General features: G+C 47.9%; 1 protein-coding gene across 1 annotated transcript in view; it reads right to left on the bottom strand.

Moving 5' to 3' along the window:
* Positions 1-1,905: 1,905 nt before the first annotated feature.
* Manbal (mannosidase beta like) overlaps positions 1,906-20,822 on the bottom strand; it is a 38,868-nt gene continuing 19,951 nt past the window's right edge. Inside the window, exon 3 of the mRNA XM_041670618.1 lies at positions 1,906-2,698. Within this exon, the coding sequence (XP_041526552.1) occupies positions 2,591-2,698 (108 nt within the window). The 3' untranslated portion in view covers positions 1,906-2,590. The remainder of the gene's footprint in view (positions 2,699-20,822) is intronic.

Below are 20,822 nucleotides of genomic sequence, written 5' to 3' on the forward strand. Positions count from 1 at the left end.
AAAGGCGTGCGCCGCCACCACCCGGCACAACGGCTTTCAGTTTTAAAAAAGATTTTAAAATGTATTTTACATGCACAAGTATTTTGTCTGTGTGTATGTATGTGCACTGAATATGTGCTGATGCCCACAAAGGCCAGAAGGGCATTGGATCTTCTAGAGCCAGAGTTACAGGCAGTTGTGAGCTGCCATATAGGTGCTGGGAACTGAACCCAGGTCCTCTGCAAGTGCAGTCAGGGCCACCTCTCCAGCCTCATTTGTTTGTTTGTTTTTCATTCATTCATTCATTCATTCATTCATTCACCTTTAGGAGAGATGTTCTTCCAGGTGGAAGACCATGTGCTCCCTGGCCAGCTGGCCTGGGATGCAGGTGAAGAGACCATTGTAGATGATGATGTTGATGTTGAGGTGCCCTTCGGCGTCTACAGGGAGATGCTGAGTAGGATGTAAGGTCTGGAGAGATGTTGGGAATGATTGTCATTTGGGTGATGTGATGGTTACTGCCAGCTCCCCTGTGCTATGGGATGCCTAGATGTTGGATTGCACTATTTCTGGGCACTCTGTAGGGGTGTTTCTAGACAGGTGAGCATTTGAACTACTGAGGGAAGTGAGTAGGGCCTGCTCCATGGGGCCTCGTCTACTTGGCAGTGGTCCCAATAGAACAAGAAGGTGGAGTCTCTCTGATTAGTGGGAACCAGGGATGGGAAGGAGACTCAGGAGAGATGGTCAGAATTCACAAGAGCCATCTCTGCCACAGTACAGAGGGGCGGAGGATATGGGGGAAGTACAGGTACCGTGTGACCTGCAGTGGTCTCTGGAGCCAGCTTCTGAGGTAACCCAAGGAGTTGGACCCTGAGGTGGAATTGCTCCTGGGAGGTAGAGGTTCTCTCCATCAGGGGACAGATCTACAGCGGCCTGGCCCCACACCCGCCATAGCCCTCAGGTCTCAACTCCTGCCTTTGGCCAGCTGCTCCCTTGCATTCAGCCAGGAACCTGGGCAGCTGAGACGGGGCCCCTGGTTGGGCTCCCACAGAACCTGCGGTGACTTGAGGTCTCCTCACTCCACGTGTCTGCGTGTCAGTCTCCCACCTGGCCAGATGCACCCGAGGTTCCCACAAAGGCCCCTTGTTTCTGTGGCTTGAAATCTAAGAGTTTAAGAGGTTACTGACAAGCAGAAACCTTCAGAGAAAGCCCTTTGCTTGCTTGTTTGCATAAGGCGGCCCCTGAACTTCCTGAGACCCGAGGTTCCGGGAGGCCTTGTCAAAGCCCTCTGCAAGGCAGGAACCCCCATAGCACCTGCCCTACTAACACTAAAGAGCACAGCAGGATAAATGTCTGTTAAATTGCATGGCAAGGACCCCAGGCTTGGGTCACAGTCCCGCTGTGGCATCTCAAGTGGCCTGGACTAGCACCTGAAATGGACAGGTACCCTAAGTCCCTTAGCAGTCCTAATGACACTCGGGAAAGCGTCTGGCAGGCAAATGAGCCAGTTGACCCGACTTTGTGGTCTTAGGGGTTTTCCTGGACAGCTGATTCAGGGCATGTGATCAGAACCGCGTGGAGCCTTGAGGCTTTCTACCGTATTCTATCGTATCGCATCATATCATATCGTATGGTATCATATTTCTCACATCCCTAAGGACAAGCACTGTTGTCCTCTGGCAGCAAGAACCTACAGAGTAAGAGGGGCCTGGACCCTGTGGAGACTAACTCACAAGTGTTCCCAATGACAAAGACAGCATGGACCCTTTCTGAAAACCTGTCCTGGAGTGGCTTGGCCTGGAGGGCTCTGACCAGAGCTGCCCATTCTGTTCACACTGTCCCACTTCTATGGGGACAGCGCTCACCTCACTCCCAGGAGAGAAACCCAGGCTGTCCCTTTCCCACGATAGCGACAACACAGCAGGCTCGGCATGCGTGATGGTTTATTGGATTTGACTTCATAGAGTTGTTCTTCACTGGCCAGGGAATGAAAGATGCAGGGAAGACAGATCAAAGTCAAAGGCACTTGGAATGTTGGGATGGGTGAAAAGAGGTTGTTCCAACAGTGACAAGCCCATGTCAAAGGCTTACAAAGTGTGTACCCAGGAAACATGGCCTCATTCAGCAAATACCTGCCCACGTAGGCATCACTGGGCCTAGGCCTTCTGCTGTCCTTCTATCCCCAACATCTTCAGAACCTGGCCGCCACATTCAGTGGGCTGAACACATGTGAAGTTCTGTGCACACAAAAGTGACCAAAAAAAAGTGACCCAAGTATTGGGAGAGGGTGTGCTTGTAGCCTTAGATAACGGCTCCACACTGCGATGTGACAGCCCTGGTCTGAAGACCACTGGACCCGAGGATTAATGTGAATATTTGGCTCTGTGAGCCCAACCTGGCTTCAGGACGCTCCAGGGCAGTGTCTGCTCTTGGAGTCTCTGTGCACCACAGAGTGAAGGATCCGCACAGCTGGAGCCTGGGGACTGTTCTGAGGGAGCTTCAGTTTCCTCAGACCCTGAGCCAAGGACAGAGACAGTCCAGGAGAGGAAACAGGATGCTGGCTCCCAGGAGGGCTGCCCCTGTGGCCAAGGCCATGGGCTCCTCTCTACTTCTACCGCTTCTTCTTCGTCTCCTTCTTTGGCCTCTTGTTGGCGGAAGGAACAGCAGCCTTGGGCTTCTTCAGTACCTCTGCACCTCTGGCCTCGGACTTCTCCACCTCCTGTGTGGTGAATTTTTAAAAGAGAAAGTTCTGTTTAGAGGAATCCACCTTGAGCAACTGAAGCATGCCACAGAAACAAAGAAAGGATTATTACCCAGACTAGATTCTGAAAGTACAAGGTACCAGGTGGCATTGGGCTCCTTTACCTCCCAGTTCAGTGGCCTGTGAGCTCCTCAGTCCCATGTCTTATGTGTTAAGATGAGAACAGTGACAGACAGGAGGTGAAGTCACAGGGAGCACCAGCAGGGTTGGTGACACCCAGTGGCTGTCAGGATGTCCCATGCTAGGACAGCATTAATGAGGGTTGGCTGTGGGGAGGCTGCCATGGCTAGCACTCCTGGTGGTTACTCCCCCCCCCCCCCCCCATGCATCCACAGAATTTGGGCTGTGAGTGGAGCGAGTGGCTGGCAGGTGGGCTAGCACTACACTGTGTTCTGTAGAGTCTGGCAGGGGTGCCCTGGGGGAGGGCAGAGGCAGCCTCAGGCCGGAACCCCAGATTCTCAGCAACTGGGGCAGCTCCATTCTGCCTGTTTCATACCCTATGATGCATCTCTTGGAAGACTGGGCTGAAACAAAGGTTTTGCTGCTGAAAAGAAAAAAAAAGAGTTCAAAGTCACAGATCTAGGTCTGGCCCTCACTGTGCAGATAAAGAAGGTGAGCCCCAGGAGGGGACAGGCCTGCCCCAGGCCACTGTACTTGTACCAGAGAAGAATCGGGAATGCTCCCATCTGGTGTTCTTTGGTATCTCTTTTGGTGATAACATGAGCAGTTTGATGGACACCAGAAGCAGGCTAGCTGAGGAAATGTCAGCCACAGCCTGGGTCTGTCTGCAAGCTGTACTTGGTATGCAGTGTTTATTCTTAAAAATCCAAGCCGGGTGGTGGTGGGGTGGGGTGTGAGGTGAATGCAGCAATGAGCTGAGTTTGTTTGTATGTGTGTTTGTGTACATGTGTGTGCTCAGTGCCTGTGGAGGTCAGAAAAGGTTGCTGGAATGTATATTTTGTTTATACATTAACAAACTAAGCTTGCCTGAAGATCAGAGTGCAGAGCTAAGCCACTATAGGCCAAGGGAGTGGTGGCACACACCTTTAATCCCAGGACTCGGGGAGACAGGGGCAGAGGGATATCTGTTAGTTCAAGACCACCTTGGGCTACACAGTATTAAATCTATCTAAAAGAGAAACAGAGCTCACACAAAGGTGATCCCAGCACTCGGGATCCCATGCCTTTAATCCAGCACTAGGGAGGTGGGGACAGGAGTGATATGGTTGGGTGGAGAGAGGAATACAAGGCAGAAAGAGACGAGCTCAGTGCAGTCTGAGGTTTGGTGGAGACAGTTGCAGTCTGAGGCTCACGTGTGCAGTAAGAGGACGAAGTCTGAGGAGACAGTCAGAGGACAGGATCGCCCCTTTGATCTGAGCATTGGTAGAAGTAAAAGGAATCTTTAGTGGCTGGCTGCTCTGTTTCTCTGATCTTCAGCATTAACCTCTATATCTGGCTCTGGATTTTTATTATTAAGACCAACTAGAATTCGTGTTACATTGGATCTCCTGGAACTGAGCTATCTATGGCTGTGAGCCACCAGGTGAAAATTGAACCCTCTGCAAGAGAATCAAGAGCTCTTAACTGCTAAGATATCTTCCAGCCTCCAGCCTCTTTGATCTCAAGTTAAAATAGAAAAATCAAAAAGCAGACTAAGGCTACATCCTTGCTCTGGAAGGAAAAGAGGTTCCTCTTGAATGAGATGGGTGCAGGAAAGAAACCCATATAGCCACTTCTCCTTGGGTTACGGGAAAGGGTTATTCCACACCGCCAAGGCTGTCTCAGGGATTTCTTGGGACCAGACACCTCTGTGTGGAGCTCGCTGAGCCCGGGTTCCGGCTTATTTTATTTTCTGGCATTACTCCAGCCCCCAGGGACCCAGCCTCCATCATGCAAGCAGAGGAACTGCAGCTCAGGGGATAGATCCTACAACAGAGGCCCAGCCCAGACCTGGCCAACTCCCCCTTCTCAGCCAGAGAGCAGGTGCGAAGGCTGCCCCTCCCCACCAAGTCTCAGGACTGGCTGGCTGCTGGGCCTCCTCCAGCCAGAACTCACAATGGAGTTCAAGGTCTCCCAACACTATTATTTATGTAAACTGGCCAAGAAATTAAAAAAAAAAATTAACCAGTTAGAGAACAAACAAAATGAAACCTCAGAGGAGTGGCAATTTTAAAATCCAATACGAGCAGCTTCCAGTGAAGCTGGGCGTAGGCACCAATCACACCACCACCACGCTGGCCCCAACCCTGCCTGTAGTTAGCGTGACAGGTACTGTGTCATTCATTTAGACGAATGCCAGGATGGGCCTCAGGTTATAAACAAAGGAACCAATACCCAGAAAGGACCAGGGCTGGCCTGAGCTCTCGGCTGGTGAGCTGCAGAGCCAGCCCGTGTGTCTTACTGCTTCTGTGGTAACTATGAAATCTATTTTCTTCACTTGGGAACCCCTCGTGCCCCATTCTGGAACGATGAGACTACTCTGTTCTAGATTCTGCCTGTTCCTTCTTTGTGATCAGAAGTCCTGGAGGAGCCGGGAGAGAGGGTGAGTACTGTAGTGATGTTTGCTTTGTGTGGCTGACGCAGGCCTCTGTGGGTGTGCACGCTCTGCAGCCATCACATCTGAACATATTAGCAGCCCCCTGCCCACCCCCACCTCAGCTTTTGGCACTGCTACTCATCTAGCTCGCAAGGCATTTCTGAGCTCTTACTGCTCGCTCTGATGGAGATGCCCCCACCTCCATCTGTCCCCAAGGCCTGTTTACTCTACTTCCCAAGAGGTTGCGGGTTTGCTCATCCCAGCCACACACACAACTCAATGCCCATTGGGACCCATGGTGTCTCGGCCACTCCGGGTTTTGCATCCTCCCCTCGCATCCTCCACATTGCTTCTAGTCCGTTCTCTAAAATGATGTAAACAGTCACGATTGGGCTGGTTTTCCAATTTTAAAAAGACCCAGTGTGGCTTCTGAGAGGCAGTCTACTCTAGCCTTGGCCTTGCCTGCAGGCAGGCCCTTCACTCTGGGCCATGGGCACTGCTTCCTGGCATCCGCTTGTTGCAGAGGTGCTGGGTACTCACTGTCTTTTTATGTGTGGCCGCTGTAAGACGCCCTGCGCTCACCACCGGGGTTGCAGAGCAGTCAGTATACTCCACTCACTTGCTCACTGGGACTTACGATGATGAGGCAGCCACTAGGCCTCATTTACTGGCAGGGACGCCAAGGCTCTGACACTGGGACCTTCTAGGCCAGGCACAGGGAAGCAAAGCGTCTGTCTCAGTGTGATTTGGATGCTCAGGTTCTAGCACTACAGGGGTAGTTTCCACTCTGAGCTGACAGGAATGACTGAACACATGAGTGATATAATTTCTTTTCAGATGTGCCTGGCTAGGAAAAGTCAGGGAAGAGCAGACTACACCTTTAAGTCTGGGACACCACAGCTCATCTGAAGTGATGAAGTGATGAAGGGAAAAAGAAGCCTCCATTGTCAGGTGTTTCCTGGGTCTTTGGAGGCATCTTCTGGGGGACACAACTGCATCAATTATGAGGTGGTGAGAGAACAGCTCAACAGGCCAGCACATTGCTGCTGTCTATCAGGCCCAGGGAACAGAATCTGTGCAGGGTCAAGGGAGAAACACTAAAGCTCGCTCTCTCCACTGTGCGGCTCCATGGGGCTGTGCGCCTGCAAATCAGGACAGAATGTCACTCAACACTGACATTCTTTCCTTGACAACAGTCCAGGGGAAGAAAAACACAGCTCTGCTCAGCTCCGCCTGGGAACCGTCTCATCTGACCCACCAGGAGCTCTCCTCTTTTTAGGTTGGACAGAACTCAGCAGGTCAGCCTCACACTGCCGCTCTGGCCTTCCCACAGTGTCACTGAGGCCTGAGGCGGGGAGCTGGAGCAAGGCAGTGGCCTTGAGAAGAGGACAAGACACCAGCTGAAACAGGGAGTGGGGGAGGCTGTCCATAAGGCTCAACTCTGGCAAACAGATACACAGCATCCAAGCTGCTCGGTTGGCAGTGGAACTGTGATTAGAAAACAGTTGGGCGGGCGGGTGGGGGGGGGCAACACATGGAATAAAGCACTTGCTGCAGAAGCAGAAGAACCCCAATTCAGATCCCTGGTACCCATGTAAGAAGTGGGGTGTGGCAGCACAGCTGTTAGCTCAGCATTAGAGAGGCAGAAACAAGATGTCTGGGGCTTGAGTACACACACATGTACGCACACATATATACACATGCACACATACACACATACATCAGTCCCAGAAGCTCATTCTGACATACTCTGGCAGGACTTTACAGGTCCTTCCCACTGGTTAGCCTGTGGGTGCTGTGTGTCCAGTCATCCCTCACATGAGCTGGCACACACTTGCAGCCTGGTGCTAGTGGGAGCAGGACGAGGCTCTCACCTCGCCCACTACATAGCGCTCTCAGGAACAGGTCATTAAGTCAAGCACACCTGCCTCCCAAGCTGCAACAACATGGCAGAACCAGAGCCGGCTCTGTTAGCCAGTCCCTGGATGCTAGGACTGGGCGTGTGTTATGGTGGCCCTCATGGGCAGGGAAACTCTGTTCCTTCTACAGAACGTTGCACAGGGCTCTGGCACTCTGGGCCATTATCCCAGAGCTCAGGGAAGGAAGTGCCATCTCTGTGGGCAGTACATTAAATGCCCCCACACTCACTATCTATTCTGGTGAGCTGCCCAGAGGAGCGCGTGGTCATATAGAGCCTCCATGAGACTTGTCATCCCTGGATGACAGGATGCTGATAGCAACCATCCTCCCTACACACTACGGGGCCTGAGAAGGAAGTCAGTACTCCCTGGGACAGGCAGGAGCTGGAGAGACACACGGCTCCAAAGACTATGCTTCCAAGTCCACTGTGCCTCGATTACCATGTCAGCTGCTTGCTGAGTCTTCACTAACACAACAGACCTGGACAAGATGAGCAAGCAAAGCTGCCTACCTTCTACGTGCTGGGAGCTGGCTGGTTGCTGATGACAGCTCAGCCAACAGCTAAACTGTGACCTCCCGGGGCACCACCAGCTTCACTCTCGCCACCTGCTACGTGAACCACTGAACAAAGCAAATACCCACTCACATAGGGGGCCACCTGGGTCTACCTTCTGTGCAGAAGCGGATCCAAAAGAGGACTGGGAGGCAAGCTCAGACCAGATGAGGCAGAGGGGGCAGCCACCCACACTTCCTCATTACTCCATCTCTTCTCCCCAGCCGCTTCTTTCTTATTTCTTTTCTTTTTCTGTTTTCGTTGTTGTTTGAGACAGGCTTTCCCTGTGTAACAGCCCTTGCTGTCCTCGAACTTGCTCTGCTTGCTCTGTAGACCAGAGTTCTGGCCTTGAACTCACAGAGATCCACCTGCCTCTGCCTCTCAAGTGTTAAAGGTGTGCACCACCACCACCCAGCTTTCTTTTCTTTCTTCCTTCCCTCCTTCCCTCTCCTCCCTTCCCTTCCTCTTTTGTTTCTTTGGTTTTTGAGACAGAGTTTCTCTGTGTAGTCCTGGCTGTCTGTCCTGGAACTCACTCTGTAGACCATGCTGGCTTCAAACTCACAGAGATCCGCCTGCCTTTGCCTCTAAGCGCTGGGACTAAAGATGTGTGCCACCAATGCCCAGCTTTCTTTTCTTTAAGACAGGATCTCATTGTGCAGCCTTGACTGATCTGGAACTTGCTATGCAGATTAGACTTGCCTTGACTCCCAGTCCCCACCTGCCTCTTCTGGAGGGTTCAGGGATTAAAAGCATGCACCAGCAAGTCTGACTGACAACCCTGTAAACTGCTGCCTTTCCCCTAGGAAAGCTACACTGACCTCCCCAGAAATGCAGCCAGCCAGCTCTGCCGGAACCCCTTTAAAGACGGCTGCCGGGCTTGGCAGAGCTGGCAAGCTGAGTCTGCTTGCCTCTAGTTTCTGAGGTAGTATATTTTACATAAGCTCCCCAGGACTCCAGCTTTTATAGGACTAGACCTCCCCTCTTCTCGCTCTGTAGCTTCCACCCACTGACTACTGCTGTCCACAGCGGGCCAGCATACAGTTCCTTCTAGAGGCCTTTGAACTAGATCAAGCAGGGAGGCAGCCCTCTTGAGATGCAACATCTGAAGGAGATAAACCCTGGGAGCTGTCATCACACTACAGGGTCAGGGAGCAGAGGAAGCAGGCCCTGGTGAGATCTGGGGGTGGGGGGAGAGGGTACCTTTGGAGCAGCAACTGTTCATAGAAACTTGAAGCAGGGTAGGTAGGTGGGGTCAAGTTCAGGCCTTTCTGGAACCTTACTTTCCTTGCAGAGTCCAGCAACTCCTCCTTAGGTTTCAATTAAGCATGTTAAGTGGAAGTAAGTTCAAGGCCAGTTGGGGCAACAGGAGCAGACCCAGTTGTCAGGCTTGGGGCCTTTATGTCACCAGTTCCCAGCCTTTTTACCATCCCCTCCATCCAACCACACTTGGCTTAAAGGCTGTGTATTTGCTGTGTTGTCTGGACGGGGCAGAGGCAGTCTAGGACCTGCTATCTCATATTTTAGAATGCAGCCTACAAGAAAATACTTGGGTTGTGTGGCCTTGGCCTTGCACGGGAGCAAATAAATGTTTTCTCAGGTCGTAGCTAAGGAGCTGTCGATGGGAAAAGCTTCCATCTGGCTTAGAAGTCCAGAGAGGGCTTGTGTGACCAATAGGCTCTTGTTTCTCCTCTGAAAAGGAAGGGGGTGGGGTGGGAAGCATTTGTATGTGTTCTTTTTTTCTTCCCTGATTAGCCCCCAAAGAGCTTTCAAATAATCTGCTAAGTATTGAAGCACTGAAGTCATAAACCAGTTGCAAGAAATCAGCTTACTGACAAGAGGAAAGACATTCCTCTGCTTTTCAAAGGCTTTCCCATCATCTGAAGCCAAAAATATTATCTTCTGACCCAAAAAGACACTAATAAACCTTGTTTCTATATGATGCCAACGAAGAGGACGGTTTTGCCCTAGGCAAAACAGCAAAGAACAGCATTGTTCTCAGGGCCTCTTTACCCCACTTCTGCCCCTGTCACCTCGGTAGCAACCTTGGCTACCAAGCACTTCACTTCCCTGTACCCTCAGGCTCTAGGAGCCTCTCCAAGCTGCCCCTACTTTCCAGGCTCCCTTTCTCCTTTGTGCCCTAGCTAAAGCTCCCCCTCACCTCCCTGCTTGCTCTCACACACCAGCAGTGCAGTGACACTCAGCATGACTGGCTCTGCTGTCTAGTTCTCACACAGCTCCATTTCCTTTCCTTGTGTGTAGCTAGGAACTGGTGAGGGAGAGGAGGCTGTCTCATGGCAACATACGGAAGAAAGTCGGAAGCAGAATCCCTAATCCCAGGGGCCATGTGCTGGCCTAAGGCAGTAAGTGGGGTCACAGTACTTCATCTTCATCATCATCACCATATTGCCACTGAACTACTGGTTTTTTTTTTAAATTTTTTAAAAGATTTTTTTTCTTAATATTTTCATTTATTATTTTTTTAAATATTTATTTATTATTTATTATGTATACAATATTCTATCTGTATGTATGACTGCAGGCCAGAAGAGGGCACCAGACCTCATTACAGATGGTTGTGAGCCACCATGTGGTTGCTGGGAATTGAACTCAGGACCTTTGGAAGAGCAGGCAATGCTCTTAACCGCTGAGCCATCTCTCCAGCCCCCTTTTGTAGGGATAAGTCCCGCCCCTTAAGGGGCGTGTTCGCCTCGGGCTAATGTCTGCCTATAAATTTGGCGAGCAAGCTCCGAGCTCTCGCTTCTGCTTTCCTGGTCTCCGCGGGAACGGTGGTTCTGTAAGTCTATTTCTACATTAAAACTATATATATATATTTTTACACTCTGTCTGCATTCGTTTACGCCGCTACACCCTTTCATTTATTATTTGGGAATTTCACATAATGCACCCAGATCACCCCAGTCCTCCCAGGTCTGCCCCCTCACCCTTGTGGCCTCCCTCCACCAAAAGAAGAGATTAAAAAAAAAGTCCAGTGCACAAACTCCCAGTGGTTGGCCCACCCCCAGAGAAAAGTGACTTTTCACCTCCCCAACTGGCAGCTATCTACTGTGGAAAGCTGCACCTCAGCATCCCCATCACAATTTCTAAGAGTTTTCTTCAATGGCTTCCTGTCTAGACTGTTTTTTTGGGGGATGGGGTTTGTCACAGAAGTCTTCTTCCATGTCTCTCTCTCTCTCTCAACTGTGAGTCTGCAATCATTGATGCCACTGCAGACGCGTTCTTGTCCTTTACAGCCAGCAGGAACATGGATCGTGGCCCACAGATATCCATCTGGCCTCTGGTGTCAGCATGTACCATGGTGCCATGGACCTACCTCACCCTGGTCTCCAGTACAAGCCATGGACACCAACACAGTTCCCACTGGCAGCCCAGCCCACAGACATCAACATGACTTCAGGCCAGCAGTCTGTGGAGGCCCCAAAATGTGAGCCTATTTCCACATTGACCAAAGGTCCGAGAGGTGGGAAATCACCTCTATTTCCTTCTAGGTTATTGTGTTTCTACCTCAAACAATGGTCTTACCTAGTTTTAGATTGGAGGGTTCTGCTCGCTCAAGGTCATTGTCAGCAGGTGTGGCTAATAGCCGGACCTTGTATTTTAGGAATAGAGAAGTAGATTCTCTGTGTTTCTACCTCAAACAAAAGTCTAAGGATCCAACCAAGTTTCCAGGTCCCTTAAGGAGATAACACTGGATTCCACCCAGGGAGTGGTTTGTCTACAGGTGTTTTGGTCTAGAATGTGAGTTGTTTTGTTCTAGCGACAGAACGCTTAACTATGGATGTAGCCCGTGACCGCAGTTTTTTGTCTTACTCCTACATTTTGAGGTCAGGGGTATTTTAAGCAATTGGAAATTAAACATGGGCTGATTTCAGTATTCACTGGAATTCCCTCCTGGTACTATTCCATATTTTTCTGTCTTATTATCTTTGTATTTTTTTTAAATATTTATTTATTAAGTATACAATATTCTGTCTGCATATATGCCTGCAGGCTAGAAGAGGGCACCAGATCTCATTACAGATGGTTGTGAGCCACCATGTGCTTGCTGGGAATTGAACTCAGGACCTTTGGAAGAGCAGGCAATGCTCTTTACCGCTGAGCCATCTCGCCAGCCCCCTATCTTTGTATTCTTTACTAATATTTCTAAATCCCAATGCCCCTACACTGGCGAGTGGTATTTTTGTCAAGCTGATCCCTGACACAGTCCAGACCATGGACATCTGCATGGCCTTTGCTGGTAACATGGGCTGTGGACATCACATCTTCCGGCACATTAACACGGCCTAATGTGGCAGCATAGACCACAATGCCTCCTGCTGCAGCAGGACCATGAACCCAGACATGTCCCCTGGCGGTAGCATGGACCACAGTCACCAACACAGCCTCCAGCCTCAGAGGCCTAGACATCAACATGGTTCAGCCTCTCTCTGCCGAGCATGCACTGCTCCATCCTTCCTGCTCCTCTACCCATAATTCATCCGTTGCAATGGAAACCGCAGTGCATCACTCTGTGTGTGCCTGCGTGTGCATGTGTGTATGTATTTGCCCATACAGTTCTACATGCAAATACTCATTGCCATGAGTCTGGCTCAAGGCCTCTGGTCTCTTAAGCACCAAAAATACTGGATTTTCAAGATTTCTTTGATTACAGCTATGTTTCAGGTTTTCGTCTTTGGTGGCAATGATGTGCTCCCAGATCTGGTTCTGCAGGACCAGCTCCTCCTCGAGGTCCAGCAGCTTGTAGATGGAGTAGGTGTTGGGGTTGACTGACTTGAAGCATTGATCTGAGACTGCGTGGCTGCAGGACTGGTCAGGCCACCCTACGCTGTCATGGGCTTTTGGGTGCATCCATTTATTTACTGATTTTTGTTTTTCAAGACAGGGTTTCTTGTATAGCCTTGGTTGTTCTGGAACTAGCCTTGTAGACCTGGCCTCGAACTCAAAGAGATCACCTGCCTCTGCCTTGAGTTCTGGGATTTAAACTGTGCACCAACACCCGCCTTAAAAATGTATTTATTTTATTTTATGTGTATGAATGATTTGTCTCCATGTCTGTATATATACCATGGGAGGTCAGGCCAGAAGGTTTTTGGATCTCCTGGAACTGGAGTTATAGATGATTGTCAACCACCACAAGACCCCACATGAGTGCCGGAAACTAAACCCAGGTCCTCTGTAAGAGCAACAGTCACTTTTAATAGCTAAGCCATCTCTCCAGCCTCAGGGTTTTGTTGTTGTTTAAGATTTATTTCTTGTATTTTTGTACATATGTGTTTATGTGGATGCCTGCAAAGGCCAGAAGAGGGCGCTGGACCCTGCGGAGCAGGAGTTACAAGTATTGTGAGTTGCCCCATATGGGTGCTGGGAACCAAGCTTAGGTGCTCTGCGGAGTAGTAAGTACTCTTTACTGAGCCACTGAGCAGTCTCTCCAGTCCTCTAGCAAGTTTTTTTTTTTTTTTTTTTAAGGTAAAAAGGGGCAAATATAGTGGTACACCCATTCAATCCCAGCACTTGGGAGCTAGAGATGAACAGATCTCTGTGAGTTTTCAGACAGTCTGGTCTACACAGTGAGTTCCAGGCCAGTGAGAGGGCTCAGCAGGCAAAAGGATTGGGCACCAAGCCTGCCGACTCGAGTGTGATCCCCAGAGTCCACAGGTAGAGAACAGACCCCCGCGAGTTGTTCTCTGACCTCCACACTTACACATGCTCACAAAGACAGCTAAACAGCCCTGCATGGCAACAAACACTTGGGAAACTGAGGCAGAAAGGCTACTACTCTTAATTTCGGGCTAGCCTGGGCAACAGTGTGAACTCTTGTTTCAGTAAAATAAAACTAATACAGTAAACTTCAGTTAGGAAGGTATCTCCCCTGTGTTCCCAACCTTCTGAACTACATACAAATAAACAAAACAAAACAAAACCAAACAAAAAAAGATTTGCTACACTGTATTAACATTTTTAAAGATGAGGTAAATTAAGTCTTCCTGCTTGCTGGGGGAGTTAGGAGGAGGCACTTGAATTTTTAAAGTTTCATCTACTGATTTACTATGGGGTGTGCCACAGTGAACATGTGCGGAGGTCAGAGAGCAACTTTCAGCTGATTTGGGGAAGACTTATTTCTGAGCCCTTTGTCAAGTCCTTGCCTCAAAGGACCTTAACTTGCTGTGGCCCTTCCCTGAGAGCCTTGGGGCTGACCGGGGCTCACTTCAAAGGGTTAAGAACAATGAGCGGAACATGGCTTCCCCTAGTATCTCTCCAAACACAACACCCAGCATCTCCTCCCTCCCCTGGAGCCTCAGCAGCAGCTCTAAAGACAATAAAAGTGTGTCACTATCATTCCCAACAGCATGCCCTGTCTGAGGACTAGGGCCAGGGTTGTGTTGTTAAAGGGTAGAAAGTCTAGCGGTGACATGCACAAAATACCAGAGTACACGACAGACACAACCCCCAGAAGCCACGAGCCCGTCCACGCTGGACCTCTCAACGCTCTGTCCTTGTCTTGTTGCTGTATGTGCGCCTGAGTATGTGCTCATGTTGCGTGTGGTGCATGTGTCCATGAGCGTGTACAGAGACTAGAGGAAGACACCAAACCTAGGGCTTGCTATTCTTCAGCTAGGTTGGTGGCCAACAAGCCATAGTACTCTGTCTGTCCCACCGACCCCAGCGCTGCAGCCATGTGCACTCAGCCAGGTGAGCACTGAGGACCCACACTCAGGTCCTTTATCCGCTGAGCCATTTCTGTATCCCCCAGCTCCAGTGTCTATGCAGCCCAGACTGGTCCTGCAGGTACTGTGTGGCTGCCTTAGGGTTTTCTGCTGCTGGGAAGAGACACTATGACCATGACAACAGTTCTAAGGGAAACATTTAACTGAGGTGGCTCGCTTAGTTTCAGAGGTTCAGTCCACTATGACCATGACAGGGAGCATGCAGCATGTGGACAGATGTGGTGCTAGAGCTGAGAGTCCTACATCTTGGTTTGCAGGCAACAGGAAGTTGACTGAGACACTGGGAGGTATCCTGAGCATAGGAAACCTCAATGCCCACACCCACAGTGACAGACTTCCTCCAACAAAGCCATATCCACTCCAACAAAGTCACACCTCCCAATAGTGCCACTCCCTGAGATTATGGGGCAATTACATTTCAACTACCACCACAGTAGCTAAGCTAGCCCCAAACTTACAAGTGCGGGCCTACAGGTGTGCTCCGCCTCAGCTCCCTTCTCACCTCACTCTCATATGTCTCATGGTGGAAGGAAAAACTCAACTCCTAAAGGTGTTCTCTGACCTCCACACACACTCACATATACATACACATAAAATAAATAAATGTAAAGAATGCTTTAAGATATAATTGGAGCCTCCCAAGTAAAAACAGCAGCCTTCAGTTTGAATCCTAAACAGCTGGATGAACTCCAATTCTCTTTCCATTGAGACAGGGTCTCACTGTGTAGCCCAAACTGGCCTACAATTTCCTAGAGTCTAGACTGCCCTCAAATTTACAGAATCCTTCTGCTTTAGCTCCCCGAGTGCTGTAATTACGAGTGGGAGCTATTCTATCTGACGCAACTTCTTTCCTAAAAAACTTAGTGCGGCCGGGTGTGCTGGCACACACTTGGTGCACATCACAGTGCCTGGGGGGCTGAGGCAGGAGAAGAGTAGGTTCAAGGACAGACTGAGATTCAAAGGAAGATGCTGTCTCAAGTAACAAAACACGGAAACAAAAGCCAGGTCAGTGGGATGACTCATAGCATAAAGGTTACCAAGACCGACAAATCAGTTCTGTCCCTGGAACCCACAAGGTGGAAGAAGAGAACCAACTCCCAAAAGTTGTCCTTTGACCTCCACACAAGCTCACACCCACAACCCCCCACAACAAATAAATAAGTAAGTAAGTAAGTAAATAAATAAATAAATAGAATTTAGAAATTAAAATGGGGCTGGAGAGATGGCTCAGTAGATAAGAGTACTTGTTGCTACTGCAGAGGACTGGGTTCAATTCCCAGGACAGTCCACTGTGAGCTCCAGGGGAACACAGGCATGCACATGTTCATCTATACATATGCAGGCAAAATGTTCATACATATAAAGTAAAACAAAAAATTAAAAAAAATAAGCCTAGTTAAAACATCAAATAGAGGGCTGCTGTCCTATTAGGGTGTTTATTGCTGTGAAGAGACACCATGACCACGGCAACTCTTATAAATTAGGGGGCGGGTAGGGCTGGCTTACAGTTCAGAGGTTCAGTCCATTATCATCATGGAGGGGAGCATGGCTGCATGCAGGCAGATATGGTGCTGGAGGAATAGCTGAGAGTCATCTTGTAGGCAAGAGGAAGTCAACTCAGAGTCACACTGAGGGACACTTGAGCAAAAAGACTTCAAAGCCCACCCCCACAGTAACACACTTTCTCCAACAAGGTCACACCTCACCTCTTAATGTGCCATGGCCATTTTCTTTCAAACCACCACAGCTGGTGAGATGGTGCAGTGTTAGGAGTACTCAGTGTTCTTCCAGGAGGACCAGGGTTCAGTTCCTAGCATCCACACAGGCAGCTCACTGAGCTGCAGTGGATGCTAGAGCCATTTAGGACAGAGTTCAGGCTCAGGTAGACCATCGGAACTCATGATGATCTCAGTACATAGGGGCCAGATGCCATGATCCTACTGACACCAACCACGACTCTATAAGCACCAGTTATGACGGGTATACCAAATAACTGAATGAATGGCTTTAGGTGCTTATATGGAACTTCCCATAGGAACAGTGATCACACAGAGAGAATCGATCATGCAAATCCTCGAGTGTATAGATCACAGACGATAAAAACTTGCTTTCTCCAACTAATCAATGTCCGAAAAAATGGGGGTGTTGTATAAGAACGAGGGGAAGAAGGTGTTGTGTAGGGATAAGTCCCGCCCCTTAGGGGGCGTGTTCGCCTCGGGCTAATGTCTGCCTATAAATTTGGCGAGCAAGCTCCAAGCGTTTGCTTCTGCTTTCCTGGTCTCCGCGGGAACGGTGGTTCTGTAAGTCTATTTCTACATTAAAGCTATATATATATTTTTACACTCTGTCTGCATTCGTTTACGCCGCTACATTTTGGCGTCCAACGTCGGGCTATTTTGCCCCCGACTCAAGCGGGTAGCCCGCTACCTAACACAGCACCCTCCCGGGTGCTGTTTTTCAGTTCGTGACTCCGGCCCCAGTGCCGAGTCCGAGACACACTCGGCGACACAGGCCCATTCTGCCTGCCTTGGCTAAGTTTTGCAGCGGAACCCCACTGCCTGAATTAGCAGAAGCTCAAGTACTTGTGGTTTTGCAACAAAAGCTGCCACAGTGTCAGATTTGGTCTGTTACAAAGTGACTTGGCCGGGCGATGGTGGCGCACGCCTTTAATCCCAGCACTTGGGAGGCAGAGACAGGCGGATCTCTGTGAGTTCAAGGCCAGCCTGGTCTACAAGAGCTAGTTCTAGGACAGGCTCCAAAAATACAGAGACCACCAGTGGCAGGAACCGATCATTTCAGGTAAAAAAATTTTCTTTTATAAATAAAATGTCTGAACACATTACTGTTCAAGAATTTAATGATTTTTTTAATTGTACCATGTGGGAGATTTTACAAGAGGTGTCTATCACCCCACATATATGGATCCTTCTGGGATTCGTAGTTTTCATTGGCACCAAATGGTTTGATAATAGAAATATGATAAAGTCTTTACGAGACGAATCCAGGATTCTTAAGGTAGAGATTGAACGCTTAAAAACAATTGAGAATGACAACAATCTTCTCAAGAATCAGTTTGAAGTTCTCCAGGCTGATAACAATCTTATCAAGAATCAGTTTGAAGTTCTCCAGGCTGATAACAATCTTCTCAAGAATCAGGTTGAAGTTCTTCAGGCTGATGTTAAGGAGAAATTCATTAGTATGAAAGAGGGAACAGCTGATCTGGACCATAAGATTCAGTCCCTTTCTGTTGGAAATGAAACATTAACTGAGAGAATCAAAACTGCTGAATGTGACAATCGGATTTTGTCTAAAGCTTATGACAGATTGACGGAAAGATTGTCAATACAAGAAGGCACGGTTTATGCCATAAAAATTATGTCCAAAGATGAGATGTTATCTCTAACAGACAAACTTCATACATTAGAATCCTCAATGAAGGCTTTGGAACATAATTCTGGACAGGAGATTCAGACATTGCAGAAGGCAATGGTGAATAGAATTGAAAAGATTGAGGAATTTCTAAATTCTGATGAAGAAGAGCAAAGGGTAGAAAGGCAAATTTTAACTACATCTGTGGGTAAGTCTCTCCGGGACAATTTCCACAAAGCTCTACCTACAGCTCTACCTGCCTTTCCAGTAATAACAACAGAGAAGGTGATTGGTTCCAAAAACCCTAGGGTCATCAAGGAGGATACATGGGAGCCTGTCCGTATGAATGATCTCAAGGAAATAAAACAGGCTGTCATGACTTTTGGGATGCAAGCCTCTTTTGTTAAAGAGATGCTAAAATCTTGGGCCACGACAAGCAGAGCAACCCCCTCGGACTGGCTCCAGCTGAGCTCTGCGGTACTCGAGAGTGGACCGCAATTGAAATGGAAATGCTTATTCAGGCAAGAGGCTAGACTCTTAGAACAGCAGGAAAAAGCGAAGGGAATTGACATTTCCCTAGATCAAATTCTAGGTGAAGGGCCCTTTTCCGATCCTCAGGAACAAGCTAATTTGGATGAAAACACACTCTCCATGTGTACTACAGCAGCCTTAAGGGCTTGGGACAGGGTACAAGACCCAGGACAGAGAATGGAATCATTTGTCAGAGTTAAACAGGGTCAGAGAGAACCCTTTAGTGACTTTTTACAAAGATTAACTAAGGCTGTACAAATAGGAATATCTGACCCAGAAGCAAGACGTATAATGATTGAGTCTTTGGCTTATGAAAATGCAAATGTGGAATGCAAAAGGATTTTGGGTCCTTTAAAGCTCAGATCAGCGCCGTTGGAAGAATGGGTCTTGCATACACTCAATGTTGATACATTTGATTATGGAACTGAAGCATGGGTAGAAGAAGCAATTTCCAATGGTAAAAGGAGACACCAGAATACCAAATGTTTTAATTGTGGAAAAATGGGTCATATGAAAAGGAATTGTAGACAACGGATTTTCAGAAATAATAATAATAATAATAATGCATCTTTCAGAAATAATAATAATAATGCATCTTCTAGAAATAACAGAAATAGGAGGACTCAGCCTTCAGGTTTATGTAGAAGATGTGGAAAGGGCAGACATTGGACGAATGAATGCAGGTCTACAAGAGATAGACAAGGCAACCTGATACAGTCGGGAAACGTGAGAGGGGGGGCCTCACAGGCCCCCATGGCAAACATGGTTCAGTCATATCCAGTTTCTGCAGAGAACGTGCCTCATCAGGACAATTAGGAAGCCCCATGCCTACTGTTACAAGCAATAATGATCAGAAAGATAAGTTACGTGTGTTTTGGCAAACTTCTATAAATGATCAAAGACCTAAACTGAGAGTGTGTGTAAATGGCATTTTTATTACTGGCCTGCTGGACACAGGTGCTGATGTAAGTATCATTACCCCAGAATCTTGGCATCCGTGTTGGCCTCTTCAAAATGTAAATGTTCAGCTCCTGGGAATTGGAACCCTATCTCGAGTAAGGCAGAGCACGAGATGGGTTGAATGTATAGGGCCAGAGGGACAAATAGGAAAATTAAAGCCATATGTAGCCAATATCGCAATGAATTTATGGGGTCGTGACCTATTACAACAATGGAATACCGAAATTAACATTCCTGCTAAATCTAGAGCCTATATTTCTGAGAATAATATTAAAAGATATTACAAACTGAGAAAACCGGCCATTCGGGCTGTAAAAGAACAAGCAATTGATGTCCCTTCAGAGATACCAACAGCCTTGCCTCTAAAATGGTTGACTGAGAAACCAATATGGACAAAGCAATGGCCTTTAGCTGAGGAAAAGTTACAGGCTTTAGAACAGCTGGTACAAGAACAATTAGATGCTGGACATATAGAAGAATCTACCAGCCCTTGGAATTCTCCTGTATTTGTGGTTAAGAAAAAATCAGGTAAATGGAGAATGGTGACAGATCTCAGGGCCATCAACAAGGTTATTCAACCTATGGGCCCTCTGCAATCTGGAATTCCTTTGCCCTCTTTATTACCAAAAGGATGGCCTCTCATAGTTATTGATTTAAAGGATTGTTTTTTCACTATACCTTTGCAAAAAGAAGATAGAGAAAAATTTGCCTTCACAGTGCCTACTTACAACAATTCTCAACCTTCGAGGAGGTACCACTGGACCGTTCTCCCCCAGGGTATGTTAAATAGCCCCTCCCTGTGCCAATATTTTGTGAACCAACCATTGCAAATAATACGCAAGAAATTTCCCAAATCTATAGTATACCATTACATGGACGACATCTTGTTATCCGATTCAAACATGGATAACTTGAACAGACTGTTTGAAGAAATAAAGATACTTTTACCTAAATGGGGATTGCAAATAGCTCCTGAAAAGATTCAGAAGGGAGATTCTGTTAATTATTTAGGTTATAAAATAGGTTTGCAAAAAATTAAGACACAAAAAGCACAAATTAGGAGAGATCGCCTACGGACTCTTAATGACTTTCAAAGACTGTTAGGAGACATTTCCAGTCTACGACCAGCTATTGGAATAACACCTGATCTAATAATTCATTTGAACAAAACCTTGGATGGTGATAAGGATTTAAACAGTCCCAGAGAATTAACAGCTGAAGCAGAAAAGGAACTGACAATGATTGAGGAAAAATTACAACAGGCACATGTGGACAGGGTGAATCCAGAGCTCGATTGTATTCTCGTCATACTACCATCAAAAATTTCTCCTACAGGAATTTTAATGCAGAGAGATGATATTATTTTGGAATGGATCTTTTTACCACATAAACCAAGTAAGAAACTGAAAACTTATGTGGAAAAAGTCTCTGAGTTAATTATAAAAGGCAAGCTGAGACTTCGTCAACTAG

The sequence above is a fragment of the Microtus oregoni genome, unplaced genomic scaffold (genome assembly GCF_018167655.1).
Source record: "Microtus oregoni isolate MIOR12 unplaced genomic scaffold, Mior012 000020F_ref0000438, whole genome shotgun sequence".
Classification (NCBI taxonomy): Eukaryota; Metazoa; Chordata; class Mammalia; order Rodentia; family Cricetidae; genus Microtus; species Microtus oregoni.